General features: G+C 38.4%; 3 protein-coding genes across 8 annotated transcripts; 2 read left to right on the top strand and 1 right to left on the bottom strand.

The window, feature by feature from the left end:
* Positions 1–2,291: 2,291 nt before the first annotated feature.
* LOC143877149 (uncharacterized protein At1g28695-like) lies at positions 2,292–7,647 on the bottom strand. The gene is made up of 3 exons (XM_077379019.1): positions 7,214–7,647; positions 4,153–4,524; positions 2,292–2,922 (listed from the first exon to the last, which is right to left on the bottom strand). Exons 1-3 carry the CDS (start codon positions 7,361–7,363, stop codon positions 2,404–2,406), a joined length of 1,041 nt encoding a protein of 346 aa, XP_077235134.1. The 5' UTR covers positions 7,364–7,647; the 3' UTR covers positions 2,292–2,403.
* Positions 7,648–9,911: 2,264 nt separating this feature from the next.
* On the top strand, positions 9,912–15,336 carry LOC143877148 (Pentatricopeptide repeat (PPR) superfamily protein). Of its 5 annotated transcripts, none has more exons than XM_077379017.1 (3): positions 9,912–10,258; positions 10,397–13,209; positions 14,736–15,336. In XM_077379017.1, exons 1-2 carry the CDS (start codon positions 10,172–10,174, stop codon positions 12,362–12,364), a joined length of 2,055 nt encoding a protein of 684 aa, XP_077235132.1. In that variant the 5' UTR covers positions 9,912–10,171; the 3' UTR covers positions 12,365–13,209; positions 14,736–15,336. The 5 variants fall into 5 exon arrangements, 3 of the variants coding, with proteins under 3 accessions (XP_077235132.1, XP_077235131.1, XP_077235130.1); XR_013250564.1 differs by having other exon boundaries at positions 9,913–10,063; positions 12,563–13,209; XR_013250565.1 differs by having other exon boundaries at positions 10,149–10,258; positions 12,563–13,209.
* A 3,230-nt stretch (positions 15,337–18,566) lies between these two features.
* On the top strand, positions 18,567–24,297 carry LOC143877146 (casein kinase II subunit beta-1-like). Of its 2 annotated transcripts, none has more exons than XM_077379014.1 (5): positions 18,567–19,208; positions 21,016–21,231; positions 22,332–22,441; positions 22,749–22,914; positions 23,788–24,297. In XM_077379014.1, the coding sequence occupies exons 1-5, from the start codon at positions 18,989–18,991 to the stop codon at positions 23,916–23,918; spliced, it is 843 nt and encodes a 280-aa protein (XP_077235129.1). In that variant the 5' UTR covers positions 18,567–18,988; the 3' UTR covers positions 23,919–24,297. The 2 variants fall into 2 exon arrangements, with proteins under 2 accessions (XP_077235129.1, XP_077235128.1); XM_077379013.1 differs by having other exon boundaries at positions 18,569–19,208; positions 21,013–21,231.
* The last annotated feature ends 768 nt before the right edge of the window (positions 24,298–25,065 follow it).

Genomic DNA, 25,065 nt, shown 5'->3' with positions numbered 1-25,065 from the left:
CTTAACGCTTTTTGACGTCATATCACTATAAAAGAGGGCGGGGTGAAAAAATCATATCCCATTGTTTTTTGTGGGATTTGGTAGGGACCATCCCACAGAACGCCTGTTGCATGAGAGTGCAGCCACCTCAGATGAATTAGATGAGTACGACAAAATCTGAGCCTATGTGGCTGCACTACAATGCAACAGCCGTTCCGCGAAATGGTCCCTAGCAAATCCCGTTTTATGCTCTTACAAAGGAACAGAATGGAAACCCAAAGGGTGGTCTTTAACTAAGCTCTGTTGGGTTACATGTATTTATAAGTAGTGGTGTAAGTAGTCAACATGGAGGAATATTGTTTCCCAGGACTCAGTAGTAAGAATTCTGTTTTTGTACCATCTCTTGTTGGTCTATATTCTCTTTTTGGTCTGTAAATCCAATGCAAAGCCAGGTTGTGTAAATGGTCTCTCGTTTTCAATGTTGATCGACTCCCTATGTTCTTGGCCGAGCTAAAAATTGCTGTTGGACGCTCTGTATAAATTGTGTGTTAAGAGGAGATAAATTCATGGCATGTCTATCTTTCAGAGGTGTTGATGAGGCTTGCCAGTAAAAAGTAAAATTATTCTTTTGTTACTCTTCTAGCCATTTAACACTAAGAGGCATTTGATTCTTTGGTTATGGAGGTTACGGAAGTAACTCTTCTAGCCACAAATGCTGACACTGTCCCTAATTCAAAGATACAACCTCATGTTCATTCCTTATCAAGTCCCCATCACTCGACTCTGCGAAGAATTATCAAACTTTGCTCTTACGTATGGTTACTTAAGTTTAGCAGCTCAACATGAACCATGACAAATTTATTCACATTATACACTAGCAGCCGTTAGCTAGTAATGACTATGTGGAACCCAGTGTCCTTTCTATGGTGATGCTTTGGATTGATAATTCCCCTATGGGGCTGGTATTTGCTCCCATATCATTTTGTCATATGTGATTTTTTTATCTTTTACATATTACAAACAGATATGGGAGCATTTCAAATTATAACAGTATTTCAAATCCTGTTATACCAGTCGACTAGCCATTGCTGTACCTTAAGCTGGAATTCTTTCAGAGAACCTTTAAACAGTTTGGCTCTCTGCACTGATGATGTAATATTCATAGGTGAGGAATTTAGAATTTGTATGTTACTGGATCATGCAATCGAGTAACCATTTGCCTGACTTCGAAGTTCAATAGCTTGAACTAGTGTCCAAGATTCGCTATCAAATGCACTACTTATCTTCTTCTGTTGGGAACTGCATGTTGGGCTACTTTAAAGCCTATCTTTTCAATTCAGCCACTTTGTGATATTCTTCTTTTGGTTTAACATCTGCAGACCCTGACCATCAGCTAATGCCAATGTTTCAGAGGCTAGTGAGATTGACTTGTTTCACATGCATTGCTATACAGCTTTGTTTAAGATGGTAGAAAGTTGAGCCTGTGCTGTTGTCTCTTTGCCTCATGGAGTTCTTTTTTTTTCTTTTTTTTCTGAAATGGCATGGAGCTCTTCTATATGCATCAATTCTATTTCTGCTTTTTTTCTTCCTTAACTGTGCCTGCTCTTACCAACTCTTTTCCATATTAATGGCTCTTCTCGAGCCAATTTTGTAGCGTTAATTGCTGCTCCTCTCATCAATTTGACAGGTCTCTGAGCACCTTCTGTCATTGTTTAGTTTTTCTTACAAAAATGCCTTGCTATATATTGGGAGATCTGCTCTCTCCCATTGTTACCAAAGCCCTCTTTTCTGATCTCCTCTTTCTCAACCCATGGACATATTGTCTTGGTCATGGAAATCAGAAAGCTGCTCTTATTCTTTTTAAAACCAATGGTTGAGGACATCTAAACATTGTTGTATGCCATTGGTCAATTTATCGAATCTCATTTCATTTTTTAAAGACAAATAGAGCTTTTCGTGAATTGCAAGTTGGTTAATCAGCTGTCTTCTTTATTCACGGTGGAGTGCATGGGCAGTAGCATATCTTGTTACCTAATAAGGTGAAGGTCGATGTGGAGAAGGTGGTTCTCTTGCCTTTAAAGAGTGGTTATAGTGAGATTTTAGGGTACACTCAGTCATTTGGCTAGTGAATGGGATGATAATTGTTACCTATGATGCCCATCCTATTAGCCGGTACGCTATTTGAGGCTGTTATTCGTTCTTCTTTTTCCGATTGCCATGAATGGTTCAACTAGGGGTATTTGGTTATCAGCATTATGCTAAATGCAGTTTTCCAACATCTATAACACTGATACTAAACATGCCAAGAAGTCTATAGCAAATTGCAAAACTTACATGCAAATGATTCACCAACATTCTTATTGGATAATTTCTTCCACGAATAGATACAGGTATGTATAGGTATAGAGAGGCAGAGATTAGCAACTATCCATTGTTCTTTTCGGAGAATTCCTTCCACGAATTGATACAGGCAGTGAGGTTGGACCATCGGACAGCCAATGTGGTGTTAGAGGAACCCCTGAACTTCTTCCAATCTTCAAGGTATGCCTTTAGATCGATCAACTTTGCTTTGATTGAACGACAGCAGTTAGCATGCATGGTAATCACTTCTCTAAAGTCTCTGCTTCTATCGCAGAACCCACTAATGTAGCGGGTGTCTAAGATTCTCACTCTCAGACCCATCTGTCTCAAGACACCTTTAGATGTCATGTTTGCTAACACATCTTGTTCTTTCATTCCTATAGAGTTGTTTTTAGATGCATACCACTTGTCGAATAAAGCAATGGTCCTGTTACTTGATCTAACAAAGTAAAAGCCAGTGTTTATCGGGTTCGATATGTTGTGTGGCCTACCATTAAACCAGTCACAACTGATCTGGAGGTCATCCTCTCCTTCCTGACCCAGCCTCACAAATGGGTTCCTTAGCCACATCACATCTGTATCCTGTTACAGAAAAATGCACTGCCTTAGTATGGGTGAGGGTGTTTTGGGTTATTTAGGGAAAAAAGATAGACTATTTGTTATGGGGAGTGATTTAAGGGGACGAGTCTGGTCTGGGCCAGGGTTACTTCAGACCCTGCCAACAAACAATACTCCTACTGGACCCATGTTTGGCCCAAGTTCATTTAAATACCGCGGCTAGTATAGAGACCTGTAGAATCAGGCTTTCCACCCATATCAGTTTCTCTACTATGTGAGAAAAAAAAAACATTAAATAAGACAGACTTACATGGTTGGAATTGTCTAATTTTATGTGTGGCAATACCAGCCCCTAAAATATACTAATAACAACCCAATGGGCCTTCCTTTCAAGACTCAGGCCTGGCTCACATATTGGGTGGGGTTAAAACCCAAATCTTTGCCAGAAAACCAGTCCAAACATTTGATGGGATTTTGAAAGCCAAAATACCACTGCCTAGCCCATTGACAGCCTAGTTTAATGGTCTCTTTGGATGCCAATCAGTTTCTTATTAGCAAATAAAATTATTTGAAGTTAATATTATTTGCAAATGGGACACACTAAGGTCACTTTGGATGTCATTAACTATATTATTTCTAAAATTGTAATCATCATCATTTGCAAGTAATCATTTTTACCTTTAAAACCATTTGCACATTGTGTGCAAATAACAGTTAGGCCATGTTTGGAAGCAATGAAAGTTCTTTCCATGGAATAGTAGATTATTAACTGGTGGGAGAAGGGCAAGGAGCGCGAGAGGGGAGAGAATTGAGAAGGCATGAGTGAGAAGAGGGTTGGATGAAGCAGAAAAATAAGGAAAACATGTTTGCATGTCATGTTTTCCTTATTTTTCTGCTTCTTCCAACCCTCTTCTCACTCATGCCTTCTCAATTCTCTCCCCTCTCGCACTCTCCCTAACCCTCTGTCTTAGTAAGCTAATATTACATGAAAAAAAAATCATAGTTGCCAAACATGGTCTTAGAGGCATCCAAAGATTTATGTGCAATAAATTTTGCATTCTCCAAAATCAGTCTCTTGTTTACATTTGGCACTTCTCTAATTAGCTGTCGGAGGCTACTACAATTCCTAAAAAGCTATCAACAGCCAATCAGTAAATGATTAATAAAGTAAGGACTGCCATTATCAAAATAAGAAAACTTCAAATATCATTTCCCATCTTAAGTTATACATGTATAAATGGAATTCACACTCACCGTAAAGATGAAGTTGTAGCCACGCCTAAGAACTTCAGAAAGGAAGAGAGTTCTGCTCCACATCATTTCTATAAAGTCATGAGACATGAATATTTTCTCGCCGGAAAAGTCGACTCCGCCGGTCACGAGTTTGTAGCAGTGGAGTTGGAGGAGATTGCAACGATCAAACGATATCTGGTCGATGGCAACAAGGAGTAGGTGATTGATTAGGAACAAGGTGTCTTCGCCCAGTCGGAAACTTTGGAGGAAGAGATTTAGCATTCCATCTTCTTCTGTATAGGCTTTGTTTACTACTGCAATTATCAGGGTCTTGTTCACCATGGAAGCTCCCTCTAGTGCTGTTTCTAGCTCATCTTTGGGGACAATGGTTGCCTGAAAACCCAATGGATTTAGCATGCCAATCTTTATGTAATAATTACCAAAGAAATAGAATTTACATATTCATATGAGGAATGCTAAACTGAAAGGTGACACCATTGGATCTGTGTCAACAAAGTGCTATGGGTGCAACTTTTAAATTATAAATGATTAAATTAATAACACCAACTCCCATAGCTTAAGCTTTTGGAGTAATCGGTTGTTTGATGTGGACACAGGTTGGCCTTGGAGTATGGCCTACAATTAGTCTAGGGTAATTGTGCTTTCCTTCATTCATTTGATGCGTGTTGTGTAGTACAATGGGTGTAGCATAGTGTGTAAGGTTAAGAGGGGCTTGTTTGTGGGGGTAAAGATATCTCACCACACATATGTCGTGTGATTACAATGAAATTGCCCAACATATATTAGAAAATAATTAATTTGAAGCACATTGTCGAATCTTAGCCGGGTATACAATATATCATTAACAGATCATTGCTCCGATTGGCTAAATGAGACGAGCTTTATTGATCCTCATGGAAGTATCTCCTCCTGGTTAATCTCGCACACATGGAGGGAGGCCAATCATGCAGCGGATTTTCTCTCCAAAGCTGATTGCCCATGCAAGGGCCTTACTATCACTTGTGACGAAATCCCTCATGAACTTGCTTCCATTTTGTCTGATGATTTCTCTGGTGTATTACACTCGTTTGTAATCATCTTTCTCGTTTTTATTTGAATAAATTCTGGTCGGGGTAAGCCTAACCCCAGCTTACCCATCAAAAAAAAAAAAAAAAAACCCTCATGAAAGTAGAAATCATTCTCTCAACCTCAACTGAAAAGAGTTTCTATTTCAAACACGCACCTACCACTTCCCATAGAAATAACACCTTGTCTTATTATCTATATGTTTAAAATCTCGCAAGCCATTCCATTATTAATTTTGTTTCCATGGTATTAAATATCTTATAATTATGAATTTCTCAATAGCTATTAAATAACTAACATATAAATTTACAAACAACTACGTTGATGTGATATATTATTTTCTATCTTAATTACCATGTGAATTTAAATGTATGCAATTATTCCATGCATGGAAAATTGAACTAAAATTGCTGATTTTTGTGACAATATTGGATCGTCCACGTAACGGAAGACCAGGATCATCAAGTCACCCCAAGGAGATCCATCAAACCAATGGTATTGATGACACATGTATATATGCTACTTAGGACCTAAGGTTAATCATTAACACTTTATCTTAATAATGATTTTTGGATACCTCTATTTGGATTCAGATTTGAGATTTGGAAATATGTAAATTTGAAGTTCATTATTAGTGAATTAACTCATTTATAAATAGGGATTTATTTATTTTTGATGGGTAAGCTGGGGTTAGGCAGGACCCCAACCATATATATTAATGGAAACCAAAGATAAACATGAAGCAAGGAAAAAAACCCCTTACATAAAAGGGGGGAACAAAAAGAGGCAACAAGCCCAAACAACAACATCCAAACACAGGACAGAACCTGCAAAAACAGCCCAAAAAGAAAAAACAAAGCTCAAAGCCCCAACAAGCATGAGAGCAACAACCAAAGAGGCAGGCAAGGAGCAGAAGAAGCCACAGCTACAGCTCTCTCAGGTCTTGAAATGACCAGGTATAAGACCCTTGAACGGAGGAGGAGATTTAAGCCCAGGCAGGTTGGGGACGAAAGGCAATGCCTTCCATTTCCTTCTTGAGACTAAGTTCCAAGAATCTCCAGTGGAAGTAGAAGGAATAACTGCTGAATCCGTATTTGAACTGTCAAAAGGGGGATTAAAACTGCCATGCATCACATTTGAAATTCCAATTGAGATTCCATTGGCTTTACCATCTATAGGAATTGGGGTGCTGGCTGCTTCCTTTAATTTTTCTTGATCACAGAGCACATTGAATCTATTATAGATAGGATTCTGATTAGGGGACAGGCTTCTAGTGGTAGAGGATTGAATTCCGGGAGAAGGATTCACTAGAGAAGGATCCTCCCTCTTTTGAGTAGGCTTCACTAGAGAAGGATCCTCACCCTTTTGAACAGGTTTCCAAACCTTCTTGGGGGGCAAATGAGATGAATCAGTGCAATTCACCAAAGAGTGGGTAAAATCTTTACATCTAGGGCAAGCCTTGGGCTTCCAGTCATACAGGATTTCTTGAATGATCTCACCTGAGGATGTCTTAAGCTTAATAGAATCCGGGAGGGCCTGGTCTGCTGAGATTTATAAATAGGGATTTGCTAGACAATTTTGCAGAAAGCAACTTCCTATCCATAAGATTAAGCCCTACAAAATTCAATGGTTCAGCTTCTCTTGCGGAACCCTAAGCAGGGCTTTATAGATCAGGGGACTATGATGAATGAGCCAAACGTTTGCTCACCAGACAGACCAACATACCCAATCTTGTCCATGTGGCATATGTGTTGGGCCCATGGTTAGCAAAACATCCTAACCGACCAAATTGAATTGCTTTTGAGCACTACAATTGGAAGGTATTGACAAACAGTACGTATTCATTGGGTAGATCTGGACAGAACAGCTGGTTCGATCGTTCAATATTATGATCATGATCATTTTTCAGTTTATTCAGTAAGAATTTTTCACATGTTCATCGAATGTTAAAAGAATACATAATTTTGTACTACATACGAAGAAGGAAGAAGGTTACCTTGTTAGTTGAAACCGTATAGCGTGTAAAGGGAGCGAAAGCCTTTTGCAGTGCCGGAGCCCAGGCACAGTAATAGAGTAAACCAGAGAGCAGAAATGCAATGACAACCAACCTAATGATTCGGCTCTTCAGGTAATCTACTTTATTCATTATTCCGGCAGAATTCTGACCAGAAGATTGTCAAAAAACGGTAAAGGTTTTGTTTCCGGCGAGCCGGAGGTCTCCGGTCATTTATAGAAAGCAATTTTCCTCACATGAAATGGATCTGCCATATTGCACATATTCTGTGTGCAGCCCCATGTGATCTATGAAGTTGTAGAGCAAAAGGTGCAGATACATCACGCATTTCTCAAACTTTCAAACGCTTTCATCGCAAATAAGTGAATAACCTCATCTGTCACTTATGCTCTGTTTGGTTCTCTTATTTTGAGAGAAATAGCAGCGAATGTAATTCTAGTAATTCGCCCGAGTGTGTTTGGTTGGAAATTTAAGCAAAATGGGGTGTTTGACCCCCGTGGATTTCGGTCGCTTGTCGGTGACGTGGCAGCCTCAAAACTCGCCCGAGAAATTTCACCAATTCGAAGAAATAAGGGGAGAAATTCTCGGCAAATAATTTGGGAAATGTTATCAGCACTACTGTATTTTGATGAGGGCACTCTCACTTTATTAAAAGTACGGTGTGGCCCACGTCGTAGGATGATCCAAACCGTCCATTAGATGGACCACAGCCTAAATAGATTATACGCCAAAAGTTATTTATATAGGTTGATCCTAACCCTCCGATCTATAGAGGGTTAGGATCAACCCTCTAGCATTCAGATCAGAGGGTTAGGATCAACCTATGGAAATGAATTTTGGGGCACAACCTATTTAGGCTGTAGCCCATCTAATAGACAGTTTGGATCATCCGCGGGCCATACCGTACTTTTCATAAACGAGAGTGCCCCCATCAAAATACAAATACGGTAGTGTTGATAGCATTTTCTTTTAATTTTTCTGTAATTGTCATAAGTTTATAACTTTCATGAGTAGTTTTGTTGTTAATTGTCATATTTTGTTTGTAATTTTCCTTCTTTACTACCATTTTTCGGTCATTTTTCATTTAAAACTTACCACACCTATAGCAAGTCTAATAAACGTAATGATTACTTATTTTTTTTCTATATTTTTGCTAGCCACCTTTTTCACCCATTTACTTCTTCGAATCTTTGCATAAGGACGGGCCACAGGCCGAGCAAGTGGAATCGGCGAAGGTCGCTAGCAAATTCCTGTAAAAAGAAAAAAGGGATATGTTATCAGCACTACTGTATTTTGATGAGGGCACTCTTACTTTATTAAAAGTACGGTATGGACCGCACCATAGGATGATCCAAACCGTCCATTAGATGGGCCACAACCCATGTAGGTTGTGCCCCAAAAATCATTTCCGTAAGTTGATCCTAACCCTCCGATCTGAATGTTAGAGGGTTGATCCTAACCCTCTATGGATTGGACGGTTAGGATCAACCTATGGAAATAATTTTTGGAGCACAACCTATTTAGGTTGTGGCCCATCTAATGGACGGTTTGGATCATCCAATGGTGCGGGCCATACTATACTTTTAATAAAGTGAGAGTGCTCTCATCAAAATACAATAGTGCCAATAACATTTTCCAAAAAAAATCTCCCAAACCAACCAAACACCTTACGGGAGATTTGCTCTCAATCTCCTCTTTGACTGATTCCCTCTTGATTTACTTTAAATCTCCTTTGACTTCTGCTTTTCCAAATCCTCCCTACATCTACCGGCATCCAAACAGAGCATTACTCTTTATTGTGGAAAATATTGGTAGGATCTGCTTCAGATTTTACAAGGGGTAAGCCCTTATCTTTCATAAAGTACTGTACGGACCACCTCATAGGATGATCTAAACCGTCCAAGTGATGGAACACAACGTGAATAGGTTGTGCCCCAAAAATCATTTCCATAGGATGATCCTAGCCCTCCGATCTATAGAGGTTTCCAAAATATGCAGTTCCTCCATAGATCAGAAGGCTAGGATCATCCTATGAAAGTGATTTTTTAGGCACAACCTATTTACCTCATGGCCCATCACATGGACGGTTTGGATCATTCTATAGTGTGGTCCGTACAGTACATTTTGAAAAATATGGGACCATAAGGGCTTACACCATATAAAAATCTCACATTATTCGACATGTGTGGCTCAGCTAGTCTAATTGCATGGCCAACGTATCTTTTCACCGACAGATTATCCTAACCGTCCAATTGGATTTTACATATTAAAACATGCTCCCGGTCGATGGTAAAAGACGTCAATGGTAAAAGACAACTTTTAGGTCCCACAAGAGGCACGGGAGAATGTAAATGGAATCAAGACCGTTGATCGTGCAGAACATCATGAGGCAACCTGCCGCCACGTGGTCTTGATCCCATCTTGAATGGGCATACCATGCTTAGGGCAAAGGAATGCAAAAAATCAACGGTTTAGCTTTTTTTGGCAAAACCCTAACTAGGCTTGATGGATGAATGGTGTAGGATCATCCGAACAAGGTGTTCTCAGCTGCATTTGACCGGACCTATGGTTACCATTCAGATCAATGGATCAGATCACGTACACCAGTCCACAGTGGGCCCTAGTAAGTTTCTTTTAATTTAGGGGCGGAGCATAAGAGTGATTTTCTTAAAACCATAATCTGAGTTTTCGTATGGTGGACGGCCGATCATGCAATTGTATAGCAAAAGGGAAAGGCCCACATTATTGGGCGATCTATAAACCATTCATTTGTTAGGGAACTCTTATCTTGCGGACTTTTGCGGACTTCAACTGGATTTCAAGTCTCTCGAGGTACTGAACAGTTCTTTTTCCCCTCTAATGTCCGATTTTTAATTTCTTCTTTTAGCTCTTAGGGTTTTGATTTTACTCCATGTTTTTTGAATATTCAATGCCACTATCATGATGAGACGCCTCTTTGTGCCCTACCACATCAGCAAAAGCTTCCAATTGATTAATTCCGCTGCTTCGATTGTCGATAAGACTGGTGTAAGATTGATATTTCCTTTGCATTATAACAACTTGCCTGCAAAATTACTCATAATTTCTTCAAATACGAGTATACACTCTCCTCTTGATTATGTATGGAATGGATGTTGTAACCTAAAATGGAACCCATCTGTCCAGCATTTTTCTGGGCTCTCTTGGGCGGGTTCCACCCGTGAAACCCTGTTAAACAAGCTTGAAGTTGCTTTGAACGAACATCGAGTTGATGAAGCATGGGTAGTATTCAATGACTTTAAAAGTTTATATGGTTTTCCTAAGCAGTGCTTGGTGAGTAGATTGATCATCAAATTATGTTACTCGGCCGACTCTCATTGGCTTCGTAGAGCATATGATCTAGTACTTTTGATTCTAAGGGAAAAGTCTGATTTGCTTCACCATGATTTCCTTGCCACTCTAGCTCTCACACTAGCGAGAGCTCAGTTGAATGTTCCTGCAGCCACAGTCTTGAGATTAATGCTGGAAAAAGATAAGTTATTGCCGATAGATATATTGAGTACTGTCTTTCTTCACATGTTGAAGACACCGATTGGGACTTATCTTGCCTCTGATATCTTGGTTGAGATTTGTGAGCGGTTCTTGCATTGTAGAGCAGATCGTGATATGAAAATCCGAAAACATTCGAAGTTGGTGACTGTTAACACCACAATTTTCAACCTTGTTTTGAATGCGTGTTTGCGTTTCGGAGCTACCTTAAAGGCCCAACAAATTATAGAAGACTTGATGCCAAGGATGGGAGTTGTAGCTGACGCGAGCTCCATCGTTCTTATGGCTCTAATCCACGAGAGGAATGGACAAAGGGATGAGTTGAAGAAATTGAAAGAACATGTTGATGGAGTTTCAGTCTTATTAGATCCTCATTATCGGCTGTTCTATGACTGTTTGTTGAGTTTGCACTTCAAATTTAATGATATTCGCGCTGCTGCAGGGCTTGTGTTGGATCTGTATAGGCGTCAACGGTTGTTTAGTTGCACGGATCGGGTTGTTACAAAAGATAGGGAGTTAGAAAAGCCTTGCCTTGTTCAGATTGGATCTTGCAATTTAAAAACAGGATTGAGAATGCAAATTGAGCCTCAGCTGTTGCAAAATGATTTTGTGGTTGGAGTGGAAAGTCGACCAGAACTTGTTATTGTTGTGGATGGTAAGCTTGTCGCCGGCAATAAGGCTCTTGCAAAGCTTATCAATGGCTTTGTGAGAGATGGAAAGGTGGGTGAGTTGTCGAATCTTTTAGTTAGCATACAAAAGGAGATGGGCTTTTCAGCGGAGGTCAGTTTGAGTTCTGATGTTATTGATGCTTGCATGCAATCGGGTTGGCTGGAGACTGCCCATGATATTCTCGATGACATGGAATCAGCTACAGTTTCTGTCAGGACTTGTACATATATGTCGCTTATGAGAGCATATTGCAAAGGGAATCAGTTGAAGGAAGCCAGGGTACTCTTAAAACAAATGAGGAAGGCTGGATTGCTCATAAATGTTTCAGATGAGAATGTTATCTCCACGTTCGTTGTGGAAGATGACACGATTGATCATTTTCATACGAAAGATGGAACTACAATTAAAACATCAGGTGTGGCCAACTTTTTGATCCGAGAAATTAGAGAGGAAGAATCAATACCTTCCCTGGTTTATGAGGTCAATTCTTCAATTTACTTCTTCTGCAAGGCCAAAATGATGGAGGATGCTATAAAGGCGTTCCGAAGAATGCAAGAAATGAAGCTCCGACCCACTGTGCAGACTTTCAGCCATCTGGTAAATGGATATTCTTATTTGCAGATGTATCGTGAGATCACGATATTGTGGGGAGAAATCAGGAGAAGAATGGATGATGGAGTTTTAGCTGCAGACAGGGACTTGCTTGAGGGCTTGTTGTATAATTTTATTAGAGGTGGGTACTTTGAGAGAGTAATGGAGATTGTCAGTTATATGACAAAACACACTATGTATACTGATAAATGGAAGTACAAACGAGAGTTTCTGAAGCTCCATAAGGATCTCTACAGGAACTTAAAAGCATCAATTGCCAGAACAGAGGCTCAGAGTAAGAGGCTCGAGCATGTTCGAGCTTTTAGGAGATGGGTTGGCATATAGACTGAATGATCATAAGAAGGGTTTAAGTAACTAATCTGTGTGAATAGATACCCTCTTTCTTTCTTACATTTTGGTTGTTGCTTGGATTCCTGCAATTGTGAGATGTCAACTTGGCCATGCAGGATTATTATAGAGATTGACATAATGCGGGGTCTATTTCTTGATGAAATCACTAAACCTATGTTGAATTGGTTGCAGGTTATCTGAAGAAATTTTAAATAGTCTTTCAGTGTATGGTGTGGTTGCTTGGATTCCTGCAAATGCGGTTGGAATTATCATACATCTAATGAGATGTCAACTTGGCCATGAGGGAATGCGGGGTCTCTGTGTTGATGAAATCACTAAAACTATGTTTAATTGCTTGCCAGTTGTCTGAAGAAATTTTAAATAATCTTTCAGTGCATGGTGTGTGGGTGCTTTGAGAAAGAGTACAATACATTGAGAATCCTCAAAGTGAAGGTTACCCCCCACCCCCTCCCGCACGCCCCACCTCTCTCCTGATAGAATATTCAGCTCAGTTTGCTCTTCATTTTTTTTACTCGTGAGTAGAAGGTTCCAAGAAAGCAGATTCTTTTACAGTGATGAACAAAACCTACTTGATCAACCACAAGGAAGATCTTATCAAGGACACGAACCCACAATAGAAACCAAAGAGGTCAAGAAGGTAGAAGCAGAGTGTATATTAGAATCAGAAACCAGCATTTGATTTCACCAGTCCACTGGCCCCAGACCCTGATGAATAGCCACTTAAATATAATTTTCGGCCATCTAGAAGAACTTCAAGCAATCCAATGTCTGGAACCTGCAATAGAAAGGAGAGTATTTGAGGTATTGAATATTTTAAGGTACATTCCAGTTATTCTTCATCTGATGTAGTTTCTTGGTTGATAATATTTCAATATATGTGTTCTCTTTATAAATCCAATTCATTGTAGTTACCATCTTGCTGCTACTGTTTATTTAAATATGAATTGAACATTATTTGGTGTGGTATTGTGCATTTAAATATGAATTGAACAGTATTTACTGATAGAGCCATATAATTCTATATCACTAGCTTTGCATTTTTTGGTGCACAGCTGCTGTGTGTTAGTAGTTTCATGGTGATCCAGCAACCATGGACATGGGATTGATATGCTTCATTTCTGGCACACGTACGATAGGCACATTATTTTTCTGTTGACTTCCTTTCATTTTGTTTTATGATACATTAGTTGTTTAGACCTTTTACATTCCAGTGTCAAGTTGTTTAGAAGCCCTAGAATCTGCTACTATTGATTGACGAAATGGGATGTGCTCTGGTTTTCAGTTTAACATGCTTTGCATTTTTGATTGATGTGGTCTGTTTAGTTTTAATTCATTATTTGAGTTAATGGAATTGTGATCTGCACTGATTTTGAATGGGACTTGCTTTTGATGACTGATTTTGAATGGGACTCACTGATTTTGAAATGCTGCATTATGAAAGATCTGAATTTGTTGCTGTCATGGTGGGGATACTTCTTTTGTAGCTATCATTTAGTATCAAAGAAAGTCTTTTGTGTCATTTCAAAAAAGTAAAAAAGAAAAGGCAAAAAAGAAAGAGAGCGTTGTGTTGGTAGTCCTGCATCAGCCCAATTCTAGAATCATCTCATGAGTTTGCCGTTCAGTTACAATCTTTTTGTCCTTATGGTTTTGAATATAGTGTCTTTTAGATTCTCATGTCCTGTATGTACCTCATAACAGTATCCCACTGCTTTGCTTTATCTTTTGCTGTTGTTGTCTCTTGGGCCAACCCATCAAATATAAATCTCACTAAAAATAATAAGTTTAATAAAAAATAACACGACTTCAAACTGAGGGTCTATGACTATTTCGAAAGCGCGTGATTACCAGCTGCATTCAACTTTTGTTCTGGAATGAGTTTTTTCATTTCTTTTACCCTGTTGATGATTATTTTGGAGTGAAGTACAATATTTTTGAAATACTCAATTTCGGTTGGAATACTTGGGGTTGGAGCCAAATGAATCTGAACTTTTGTGTGTGTGTGTGTGTGTGTATTTTGGATTTTGAGAGCTTCTCTTATGCCCAAATTGGGCTGCTTCCCCCCCTGTGTGTGTGTGTGTTGTAAACGAAGATGTTTTTTATGTTGAACATATACATTTTAGTTTTTGAGAGCTGATTGTGACTTCATATTGGGTTTTTTTGTGTTGTAAACGAAGATGTTTTCTACGTTTGCCCACCATTGGATTTTTATTTCCAATTTTTGGGTTCTTTGGTTTTTCAACACTTTCCAAAATCCTAGCTTCTATGGCTACGGATTTAACCACAACAAAAATTCCCCAAAACCATTGCATTTCCGTTTAATTGATTCTATCTGGAATGTGTTCAGATGATGATGTTGAATTGACAAACGCTAATAGGCCCGAGAGAAGAGTTTTTGACTGGTTCTTCACTTCTTTGAGCTCACGTCTATCATGGAAGAGCAGCTTAAAACTGCAAATTTGCAAGATACAGAAGAGGCATATTTTTTACAAATTGACACCTTATTGTGGTGAAGCAGAGAGAATCAAGACTTGGAAAAATGGTGGGGTTCGACCAGATGACGAGATCAGAATGGCCCAGCTGCAGGGTATAAGTAGAAGGTACTGTAAATTGTTTGTCTTTTATCAACTTGAAATATGCATTCTCAAATACATGTTTCCATCTCAATTTACCATATTTTCCAGCGACTTTTTGTGATCAGCGAGAACTACCCATTTCGGTGAGTAGAAGGTTCTGGTCACCTTTCGTTTTTTTTGCTGACTTCCACAAGATCTTGCCTTCTAGAAATCTCTGTTCATGTGTATATTCAACTACCTTTTTGTGGACTTTTTGGCCACCCCTACTCTCAATTTGTGAGGCCAGAAAGCCTGTTCAGTAAAAATTGAATTCTTGAGTTATAACTCTCTCTCTCTCTCGCCTATTCAGTAAAAATTGAATTCTTGAGTTATGAGTCTCTCTCTCTCTCTCAAACCTAGCATAATCTATTTCCTAAAATATAATATTGGAAAAGTCTTTGAAAATTAGAATTTGCTTTCATGAGTAAGACATCTACGAGAAATAACAAAAAATATTCCTATTTCAGGGGTTAATTTTCAAACAGCATCACTCTCTCTGTAGTCGTCTATGATGATTGGAGTTTGACCCTCAAAGGATTGTCATCAACGGTCAAAAACTTAATCTAAAATCCAAACTCAGATTTTAGATTGATTTTCCAACTACAATCGATCATCCTTTCGCAGGTGAATTTTTTCTCTTCCATTGCATTAGTCAGGCAATGAGGCTCTAGTTGGTGTTGGAGTTAACCGGCTACAAAAATGACTATTCAACTATTTTGAAAATAAACATGTGAAGCAAGAGCATAGTCATCACAACATTATTGAAAAGATTGTGTATTCAGAAAGTTGAATTTAATATAGAATATCCATTGTATGGAGTTATTATCCAAACAACGCTCATTCATTTTTCAAGGATTTGAAATGATGCCCTTCAAACAATATAATTAGAGTTTCCTAAAAAGAGGATGTCGTCTGAGCAATGTATAACTATTTAGGCCATGTTTGGCAATCATGATTTTTTTTCCATGAAATATAAGCTTAGCCTTTGGTAACATAGGGTAGAAGAGGAAGGGACCTGCTAGGGTTGAGTGAGGAAAGGCTGAGAAAAGGCAGAAAGGGTGGCCCAGTGCACGAGGCTCCCACCATTACGGGGTCTAGAGAGGGCGAGATGTACGCAGCCTTTCCCCTGCTTTGCAGAGAGGCTGTTTCCATGACTCGAACCGTGACCACCGTGTCACAATGGAGCAGCCTTACCGTTGCGTCAAGGCTCGCCCTCTTGAGAAAAGGCAGAAAGCAAGGGGAAAAAATTCTACTCAAAATAAAATTTATTTTCCCCTGTTTTTAGCCACTTCTCACCCTCTCCTTACTCTCAAGTTTCGCCCTTCCCATCATTCATTCCCTTCTCTCAACACCTAAACTAATATTTCATGGGAAAATAAATCATCGTTGCCAAACATGGCCTTAACTGCAAATATATTTCTCTAAAATTTATTTCTGGTAAAGTGGTAAAATTGATTCACTCCTACAATTCAATTATGCGCATCCAAACCACTCCTGACAGTAAGGATTTAAGCAGAGTGCGTGTAAACATTTAACCTAGTCAATCTATGGTCTTTGATACTCTATTTGCAAGTAATTGATGAAACAATTAGGATCATCTGACTAATTAATCTTTTGCACAATTGGCCCATCAAATATTAGACTAACAGAGTGAACAAATATGATAAGGTAAGTGAAATATTCACTCCCTTTTCTTCCTTGGGTCACCCCGTTTGGTGTATTTGTGACAACTCATTTTAAACTAGAAGGGGGTAGCCCAATGAAGAAATGGGGGCGAATATATCAACTCCCTTATGATAACCAATGAAATTCAGTGGCAACATGCCTCTCTCATGCCTGTATGTAGAGTTGCAACTTGGGTCGGGGTTTCCGTAACCCTACCCTACCCGAGAAATTATCCCCCGTCAGGTCGGGTCTATATGTGAAAACCTAAGATTAAGGGTTTTTAATGTTTAGCTTCCCATAGATTATAGGTAGTGAAACCCGACCCATGACCTTACCTATATGCGTGTTTTGTATGAAGTGTATGCAATTATTTAGATTATAGGTAGTAGGGCTGCACAAAAAACCAGCCAAACCTCATAAACCAAACCAAACCCGGCCTTTTCGGTTTGGTTCGGTTCGTTTTTTCTGGGCATTGGTTCAGTCACGGTTAAGACTTTTACCGAACCGATCCCATCGGTTCGCGGTTGACGTTTTTTGAGTTTTAATCTGAAAAGGAAAAATTGCCAATAGGGGACATCAAGATACGAGAATTGCCAACGGGGACACTTTTAAAAAATTGTTAAAGAGGGTTGATAACCAACTTTTGAGAGTTTGATAACCCCATTTAGAGGGTTGATAACCCCCTTTTAGAGACTTGATAACCCCCATTTCGTCCCTCTCTAACAATTTTTCAAATGTGTGTCCCCCGTTGGCAGTTCTCGTATTTTGATGTCCCCATTGGCATTTTTTTCCATACAAAAAGGAACCGAACCGATGGAAAACTATAGACACCCCATTTCGGGGTGAAAAGATGCAAGTTGATGACTGAATTGAGTTACTTTATTTGTATTAAACTTATTTATGACTGTGTATTTGTGTTGATGACTAGATTTAGATATGTTCTAAAGTCGATGGCTGATTTGGATAGATATACTATTTTTTGGATAGATAAACTCATTTAACTACTTGATTTGGATCTTTAAAGCTAAACCAAAAACCGGATAAACCGTGAACCGAACCGAACCGGTCAAAATCGGTTCACTTCGATTCGATTATACCCCCATCAGTTCGTTCGGTTATGGTTTGGATTTTCTCCGAACCGACGGGATCGGTTTGGTTAAAAAAATCTCCCTAAACCTAACCAGACCAAACTGTGTGCAACTCTGTTTGGTTGCCGGGTTTTTTTTGTTCCTGGGAGTTATGTGGGAGAAAAAAATACCCTAGGAGATAGGTGTGAAAAAAAAAAGTTATAGAAGTATCCTGGTAAAATAAAAATCCCATGTTTGGTTGACTGGATTATGGTGGGAAAAAAAAAAACCTTTGTTTGGTTGCTTGAACTGTTGGGTAGAAAAAAAATTCTTCTCAAGCTTATTTTTGGTTCCTGAGTTTATTTTTGTTCCTGAGGTTATCTTGGGATGGGATGAAAAGGCAATCATTACAAAAGTGGGATTAAAGAATTCACCCCACAAGTAATCATTACAAGAGTGGGATTAAAATAACCTAGCGCTAAAAGACAACCAAACATGGGATGGGACCAAAATTTAACTAACTCTCCCACATAACTCCCAGGAACAAAAAAAAAAACCGGCAACCAAACAGAGCTGAATTAAAGAGATAAGCATGCTAGTAATAAATAGTTGCAAAGTGAATTAAAGAGATAAGTACGGCCACACAAATATGGGAGCTGGTTTTTTCGCCCCCTGTAGGATATTACACCCCTCCTTTTAACGTTAAAGTCTGCCCACTATTCGCGTTAAAAGGGGGGTGTATTATCCTATAGTGGGGCGAAAAAATCATCTCCCCCCAAAAATTCCATTTTAAGAAAGATTTTTCTTAAGAAAAGCTTCCGCCGGTATACGGATATAGGAAATCTCGCTGGAGCTGAGGGAAAGAGTAAGTGTAACTTTTTAAACCTTATAACTTCTCTCTCTCTCTCCTCCGTTCTCTTCGAAGCGATCGATATCGAAAACCAAAGGGAGGGGAGTTTTTCTCCCTTTATTATCTCCTCTTCCACTTATCTCCACCAAAACATTAATCTCCTTCCTTAAAACCCTAGCGTTTCATCGTTTTCTCTGAAAATCTAGGGTTTCTTACTCATTTTCTTCTCCTTTTCTCTCCAAACCCTAGTTTTCTGTCCTTTTTTTCAATTTTCCTTTCTTTGTTGCTCTTCTTCGACTGAAAGCTAGGGTTTTTTTTTTTCCCGCTATTAGCATGTTGGGGACAGGGGATTGAATTCTCTCCGGCAAATAAAGGATAAGATCGAGGAGAGAAAAAGGGGGATATGTACAGAGATCGAGGAGGAGGTGGTTCGAAACCGGAGATCGGTCCTATCGATCGAAAGCGGATCAATGATGCCCTAGACAAACACCTTGAGAAATCATCTCCTTCAACTTCCAAGGGATTAAACGGAAAAGACAAGGACAGATTTTCCGTGCCGTCAAGCTCTGCCGGCAAGCTTCCAGATCACAGGGACTCGCGCTCGAAGAATAAGTTCTCCGATGGTCAGTTTTGAAATTTCATTTGCCCTTTTTTATGCCTTTCTTGTTGTTTCTTTTTGTTGTGTGTGTGTGTGTGTTTTTTTTTTTTTTCGAGTAATTGATGAGCCTATTCGGGGTTTTTGATCTATTTGTGATAATTATTTCGACTTTATTGATTAATTGTTGCTTGAGATTTGTGATTGTGGATTTATTTGGTAGTTTTTTGCTTCAGATGTTAGGTATTTTAGATTTCAGTTTAGGGTTTCGTATTGTTTGTTCTTTTGGCTGAAAAAGGATGGACTTTGATACCTTAGAACATTGACAATGAATGGGGAATTGGTATAAATGATTGGTATTATTGTGTTTTCTTTGTCTGGAATTAATGACACATGCTTTCATAGGAATCTGGAGGGAAGGGGCATTGAATATTGTCAAACCCTAACTTTTTGCTGCTTATTTTCGTTATGCCAACAATCTTGTATTAAATTGCTTGCTAATCCTTCATACACGAGATATCATATGGAGTACAGAAATTCTATTTTAATTGCAATTTGAGTGCTTGCAGGTAGAAAATGCCATGATTGTCATTTTCATCCAGATGGGTAGCTCAAACAATCACAATCCTTATGATCAAATGTCAGTTTCCGTGTGATACCCCAAAAAATGCCTCGATAGAATTGTTACTTTTGCTCCCAGCTTGATAGATTTTAATAGATGTGGGAAATAATCAGTTTCGTGTACTATCAGGATCAGGGTTCTCTTGGTCTGAACAAAAAGTAAAAATGAAAAATAAAAATAGAAAGGTGTCAATAGGGTGCACTGAACCGGAGCGTACAATGTAGGCTTCTCAAGGATATCTTTTTTTCGAATGGTAATTCCTCAAGGATATTGTATGCTTTATATTCTACTCAAGGTTACTCTCCTAATCTGTAATCTTGTGACCCTTGATGCTTCAGATCTTAAAATGACTTTTTTTTGCTACCTTCCTTGCTTTGGCTTCATGCTGCTTCTGACAATTAAGTGGTGCATTGATCTGACATGTGAATTACCGTGGATGATCCTCCTAAAATCCTAGTGTCCCTATCATGAAATGCTAAATACTGCCCAGCCGGCATTACATCCATGAACAACCCTCTCATGGTATGCCAAATACGCCCACCAGACATTACATGCAATGATATTATTTAATTATTTGTTTTGCATGTCTTTTCTGATCAATCAATTCCCACTTGAACATAGTAATATTTTTTCTTATTCCAGTTTCATGTTTCATTGAGTTTAATAAGGGTGCTTAAATTACATTGTTTTTCCAAAGCACCTGAATAAGCATTGCTTCTTTGCTGTGGCGCTAATACAAGGGTTTCCAATTATCTTGCTTGGTTCAGTAGCATGTCCTACTATTGCTGTGATGTGGTCCTCCTTTTCCTTGAAAGAATTTGACCTTATTGTTTCTCTGCCCACATTTTCAATATATGAGTTGAGAAACTAGAAAGTTTTTTAAAGTAGGCAACGAAGATTTATTTATATTGTCATTTCTTCTTCTAGATATTTATATTTCATTTATTAATTATTTGTTTTCATGAAGTTGTGATAATTTCACTGCTGTATCCAATTCCGAAAGAGGCCATACTTTCTTTTTGTGAGATTATTCTTCTGAACTTAATATTGGTTTATAAACGTGTGCCGCAAGACTGACAAGTTAATTGTCACCACATATATGAAACTTGTTAAGTACCACTGTTTTGTGTGTTTTATGTGCATTCTTACCTCCAAAGAATGCATCACGCTCACTGATTTGCTGCTAAATTTCAATGTGCTTTAATGGCAGAAGAATCTGAAACAGACACGGAAGAATCAGATGTTAGTGGTTCCGATGGGGATGACACATCTTGGATCTCATGGTTCTGTAATCTACGAGGAAATGAGTTCTTCTGTGAAGTTGATGATGACTACATCCAAGATGATTTTAATCTTTGTGGATTAAGTAGTCAAGTTCCTTATTATGATTATGCCCTTGATTTGATTTTGGATGTTGAATCCTCCCATGGTAAGCTTTACTTCTCCTACACTTTATGGCTTTTGTTATGGATGGTTTTATGTCATTGAATCCATTATATTAGTCCAAAATGATATTTTGAAATCATGTATGATAGTTGTAATTATTTCATTGTTGTTGCATCCTATGTTACTTTTTGTCTCTTTGAAAACAAGTTCGAAATTTCTAAGAAAATATTTTCATTTTGAGAGATTGCCATAATTTGTTATGCTAGTATTGCTAGAGAATAGACCTACCTCACAAACATTTAAATAGATCTTCACAAACAATGTTTGAGAGATATAAAGCGATAGTAAATTTGATGAGAACATGATCATTGTAGTGGAAAATCCAAAGGTAAATTGGGAGAAGTCGTAACTTTTCGCTAGTCTCTCAAAAAATACAACAAAACTTTAATTATCTAGACCTGAAATGCCTTAAACCCTAATTTAATCCAAATTATTAATATAAGATCAATTTCATCAGTCGATCACCTAGAAACTAATTTCTATTTTAGGGAAACTCAAAGTAAAAGCAGGGCGGCGAAGTCGACCGGACACTCATTTTCACTTTTTCTCTAGTTTCTGTGCCGATACCCTTGATGGGTATTTTGCCATTTAAGAAAATGTTACTTTTAATTATAAAAAATAATAAAAATGACAAGGGGTGGACTGACTACGAAAAGGAGTGGAAATATCATCTATGTATAGTTATCTCTCTCTCTCTCTCTCTCTACACACACACACACACACACACACACACACACACTATACATACATACATACATATATGTACATGAAAATTACATTGAACCTAATTTTTGTTTCTATTTTAGTTGCTGGGCAACTGCCCAGCTGGCTCAGTGGAGTCTTTTCCTCGCCTACTTAATTCTAGGCATTACGGATACCTAGTTTCATAGATCCTTTGACTCGCCCTTGGAAGTACACCTTTATCCTATGTAAAGTCTATATATGCTATGTTTATAGATGTTTTACATACATTTTTTTTTCTGTAATCAAAGCATCTGACATAGAAGGACTTATTATACTGTATTCCTATTTATCTCCCGCTTGGATATGGCTTATGAGCAAGAGTACTATGACAATGTACAGGCGACATGTTTACTGAGGAACAGAATGAATTGGTTGAATCAGCAGCAGAGATGCTTTATGGTCTGATCCATGTTCGATATATATTAACCAGTAAAGGGATGTCAGCGATGGTATAATCTTTCATCAAGCTATTTCTGTTGTTGCTCTTTGTCTTGATGCATGCACAGTCATGGTTTTAAATTTCGCCCGAAATTGTCCGAAATTTCAGACTTTGGTCGGGACCGAAATCTGAAAATTTCGGATTTCAGTTTGAATTTTGGCCGGAATTTGGTCATTTGACCGGAATTGTAAAAAATTTGGTTGGAATGACTGAAATTTGAAAAAATATTTGGTTTCGGTAGAGACCGAAACCAAAATTTAAATCCATGTGCACAGTTTTGGGTTTTGGCTGAGGTGGTTAAATGGGAACTTTTGCAGCTTGACAAGTACAAGAACTATGATTTTGGTAGATGTCCGAGAGTTTACTGCTGTGGTCAACCCTGTCTTCCAGTCGGTCAATCAGATATTCCCCGATCCAGTACTGTTAAAATTTACTGCCCCAAATGTGAAGATATTTATTATCCAAGATCCAAGTACCAAGGCAGTATCCTTCCATCTTACAATTTTTTGCTAAAGTTCTTTACCGCATGCGTATTTGCAAAGGATTGTAACAATAGTTTTAGTGATGATATAGTTAATGGCTTCCAAGGAGGCCCTAAATCAGATATTCCTCTTTACTGCTTGCCTATTTTTCTAGTTCATGAGAAATGTTGTGGTTATAGCTTATCATTATAAATTGAAGATCCCTCTAAATAAAAGTTGAACTGCCGTGGTTAGAGTTACTTTTTTTTCCATGTGAAATCAAACAACGGAAAACAGGAAATTCGGGAGAAGTTTCTCTTTTCCAAACTTTTCTGAAATTTCCTGCAATCCAAACAGGGCCTTAATGTCCCATTTGCAAACAAGGAAAAACTAAAATATTATTATTTTCAAATAAGGGCAGATTTTGCTGGCATCCAAAGAGCCCCTAAATATTTGTTATGTCCTTCCTTTCTGTGCATTAATTATTCATATTTGCCCATGAATTTGTTCTGATGCACTTATCCTTTTATGCGCCTTGCATGTAATGTGGCAATTACAATTGCATGCCTATCATGCATTCCGATTTTCCACAAATTCTTGTTAGAGTCAGTAAGAGATCTGTTACTAGCTGCAACTTGGGTGTGAAATCTCTTGACCAGGAGGAAATATTAAGGTTCCAGTACCTTTACCCTATAGATGGATATAGATAGATTGGAATATATATAGATATAATATATTACCCATGTTTAACAGTTTCATAGTCAGCAGAAATCTATGAATAAATGCATACAAAATCCTTTGCGGCCAATTGTTCATCTTTATGTCTTTATTTTCACTAGTGATACCCTTCTGCTCATGCTCCCTGTCACGGAAATTTTCTTAACTATGCCCCTAGATCTTGATGGAGCTTATTTCGGCACCACATTTCCTCACCTGTTTCTGATGACTTATGCGCACCTCAAACCACAGAAGGCATCACAGAGCTTTGTTCCGAGAATATTTGGCTTCAAAATTCACAAGCCATGAAGTTGTCACTTGTCCAGCCACACGCTCTGGGGTAAGAATTCCAAGTTCAGTTATTATAATATTTGCTTATATTCAAGGAATAGCTTCCTTTTCACGTGAAATTTGCCCCGGCAAGAGTTTCAGTGCCTGGAAAATATAACTGTACCTCCTTTAATATATACTGAGGAAATCCTTGAAAAGTGAATTGATCTATCTGTCAAGCTATTATTCCTTTTTAATTTAGCTGTATTCAGAGAGCCTGTGTAAGGTTTTCATATTGAGAATTTAAGTGCATTGCGCTGTTGGGTTAATGCTCGGCTTTTGTTTGGATTAATAATTTCACATTTTGTGTCCTGAACATCCGCGATTCCTTTATACATGTTCTGAGGGGCTTTAGCCACTGGCTGTTATGTTAGTTTGCTATTTTCCTGATCTCCTTGTAAAGTTCCCATGCATAGCTTCATATGCAAATACGAAACTGCTGTATGGTTGATAGCCCTTAAAAGTGAGTTCTTTTTCTTTCTTTCCTGTTTCCTTTATCTCCCATCTTTTCATTTTCCACTGTTCTTCATGATGGTAAAGATTTCATCTTTGATGTGGCAATTAGATTTGCTGATGCTCTGGCTTGGTATAGAAATTACTATCTACTTTTTTTCCCTGTTCACTTTTCCCATTCATTATGTGGAACTAGGGTTACTGCTTTCATGTCTTGAGAGCTCTTGCTTTAGCCCTTGTTCTTCCTATTTTGCTAGTCATATGCACTATTGTTTTAAAAACTTATGATGCAATGAGAGTATGAAACCATGCAGTTACCACAACCCATAATGGTTGCGCCTTTTACGAGCCAAATTTTGCAGCAAGACACTAGGGTTCGAGATGTAGTATTTAAATGGTTTTCCCAGTAGCAACTTTTCCATGTTTCATTTTGTGTTTCCGAACTTATACAGTTATACGATGGATGCACATATTTTTTCCAAGGGAGCGGGCAAAAGTACGAGTGGGGGTCACTTGTTCACTGATTTAAACCTTCACCCTTTTGGACTATTCTAACCCTCTGATTTGTTGTCACTGGGGTCCATTCCAATCACCGTAAAATAATTGTAAAACTATGTTTACGTACAGTCGTAAATTATTTAAAAAGTCCTAGGTTTTACGGAGAAACTTAGTA

This window comes from Tasmannia lanceolata, unplaced genomic scaffold (assembly GCF_043159265.1).
Source record: "Tasmannia lanceolata isolate RefF3 unplaced genomic scaffold, GAP_Taslan_0.1 ptg000005l, whole genome shotgun sequence".
NCBI lineage: Eukaryota > Viridiplantae > Streptophyta > Magnoliopsida > Canellales > Winteraceae > Tasmannia > Tasmannia lanceolata.
Note: the sequence above shows the minus strand (reverse complement) of the source record. Positions and strands in the feature narration are given on the sequence as shown.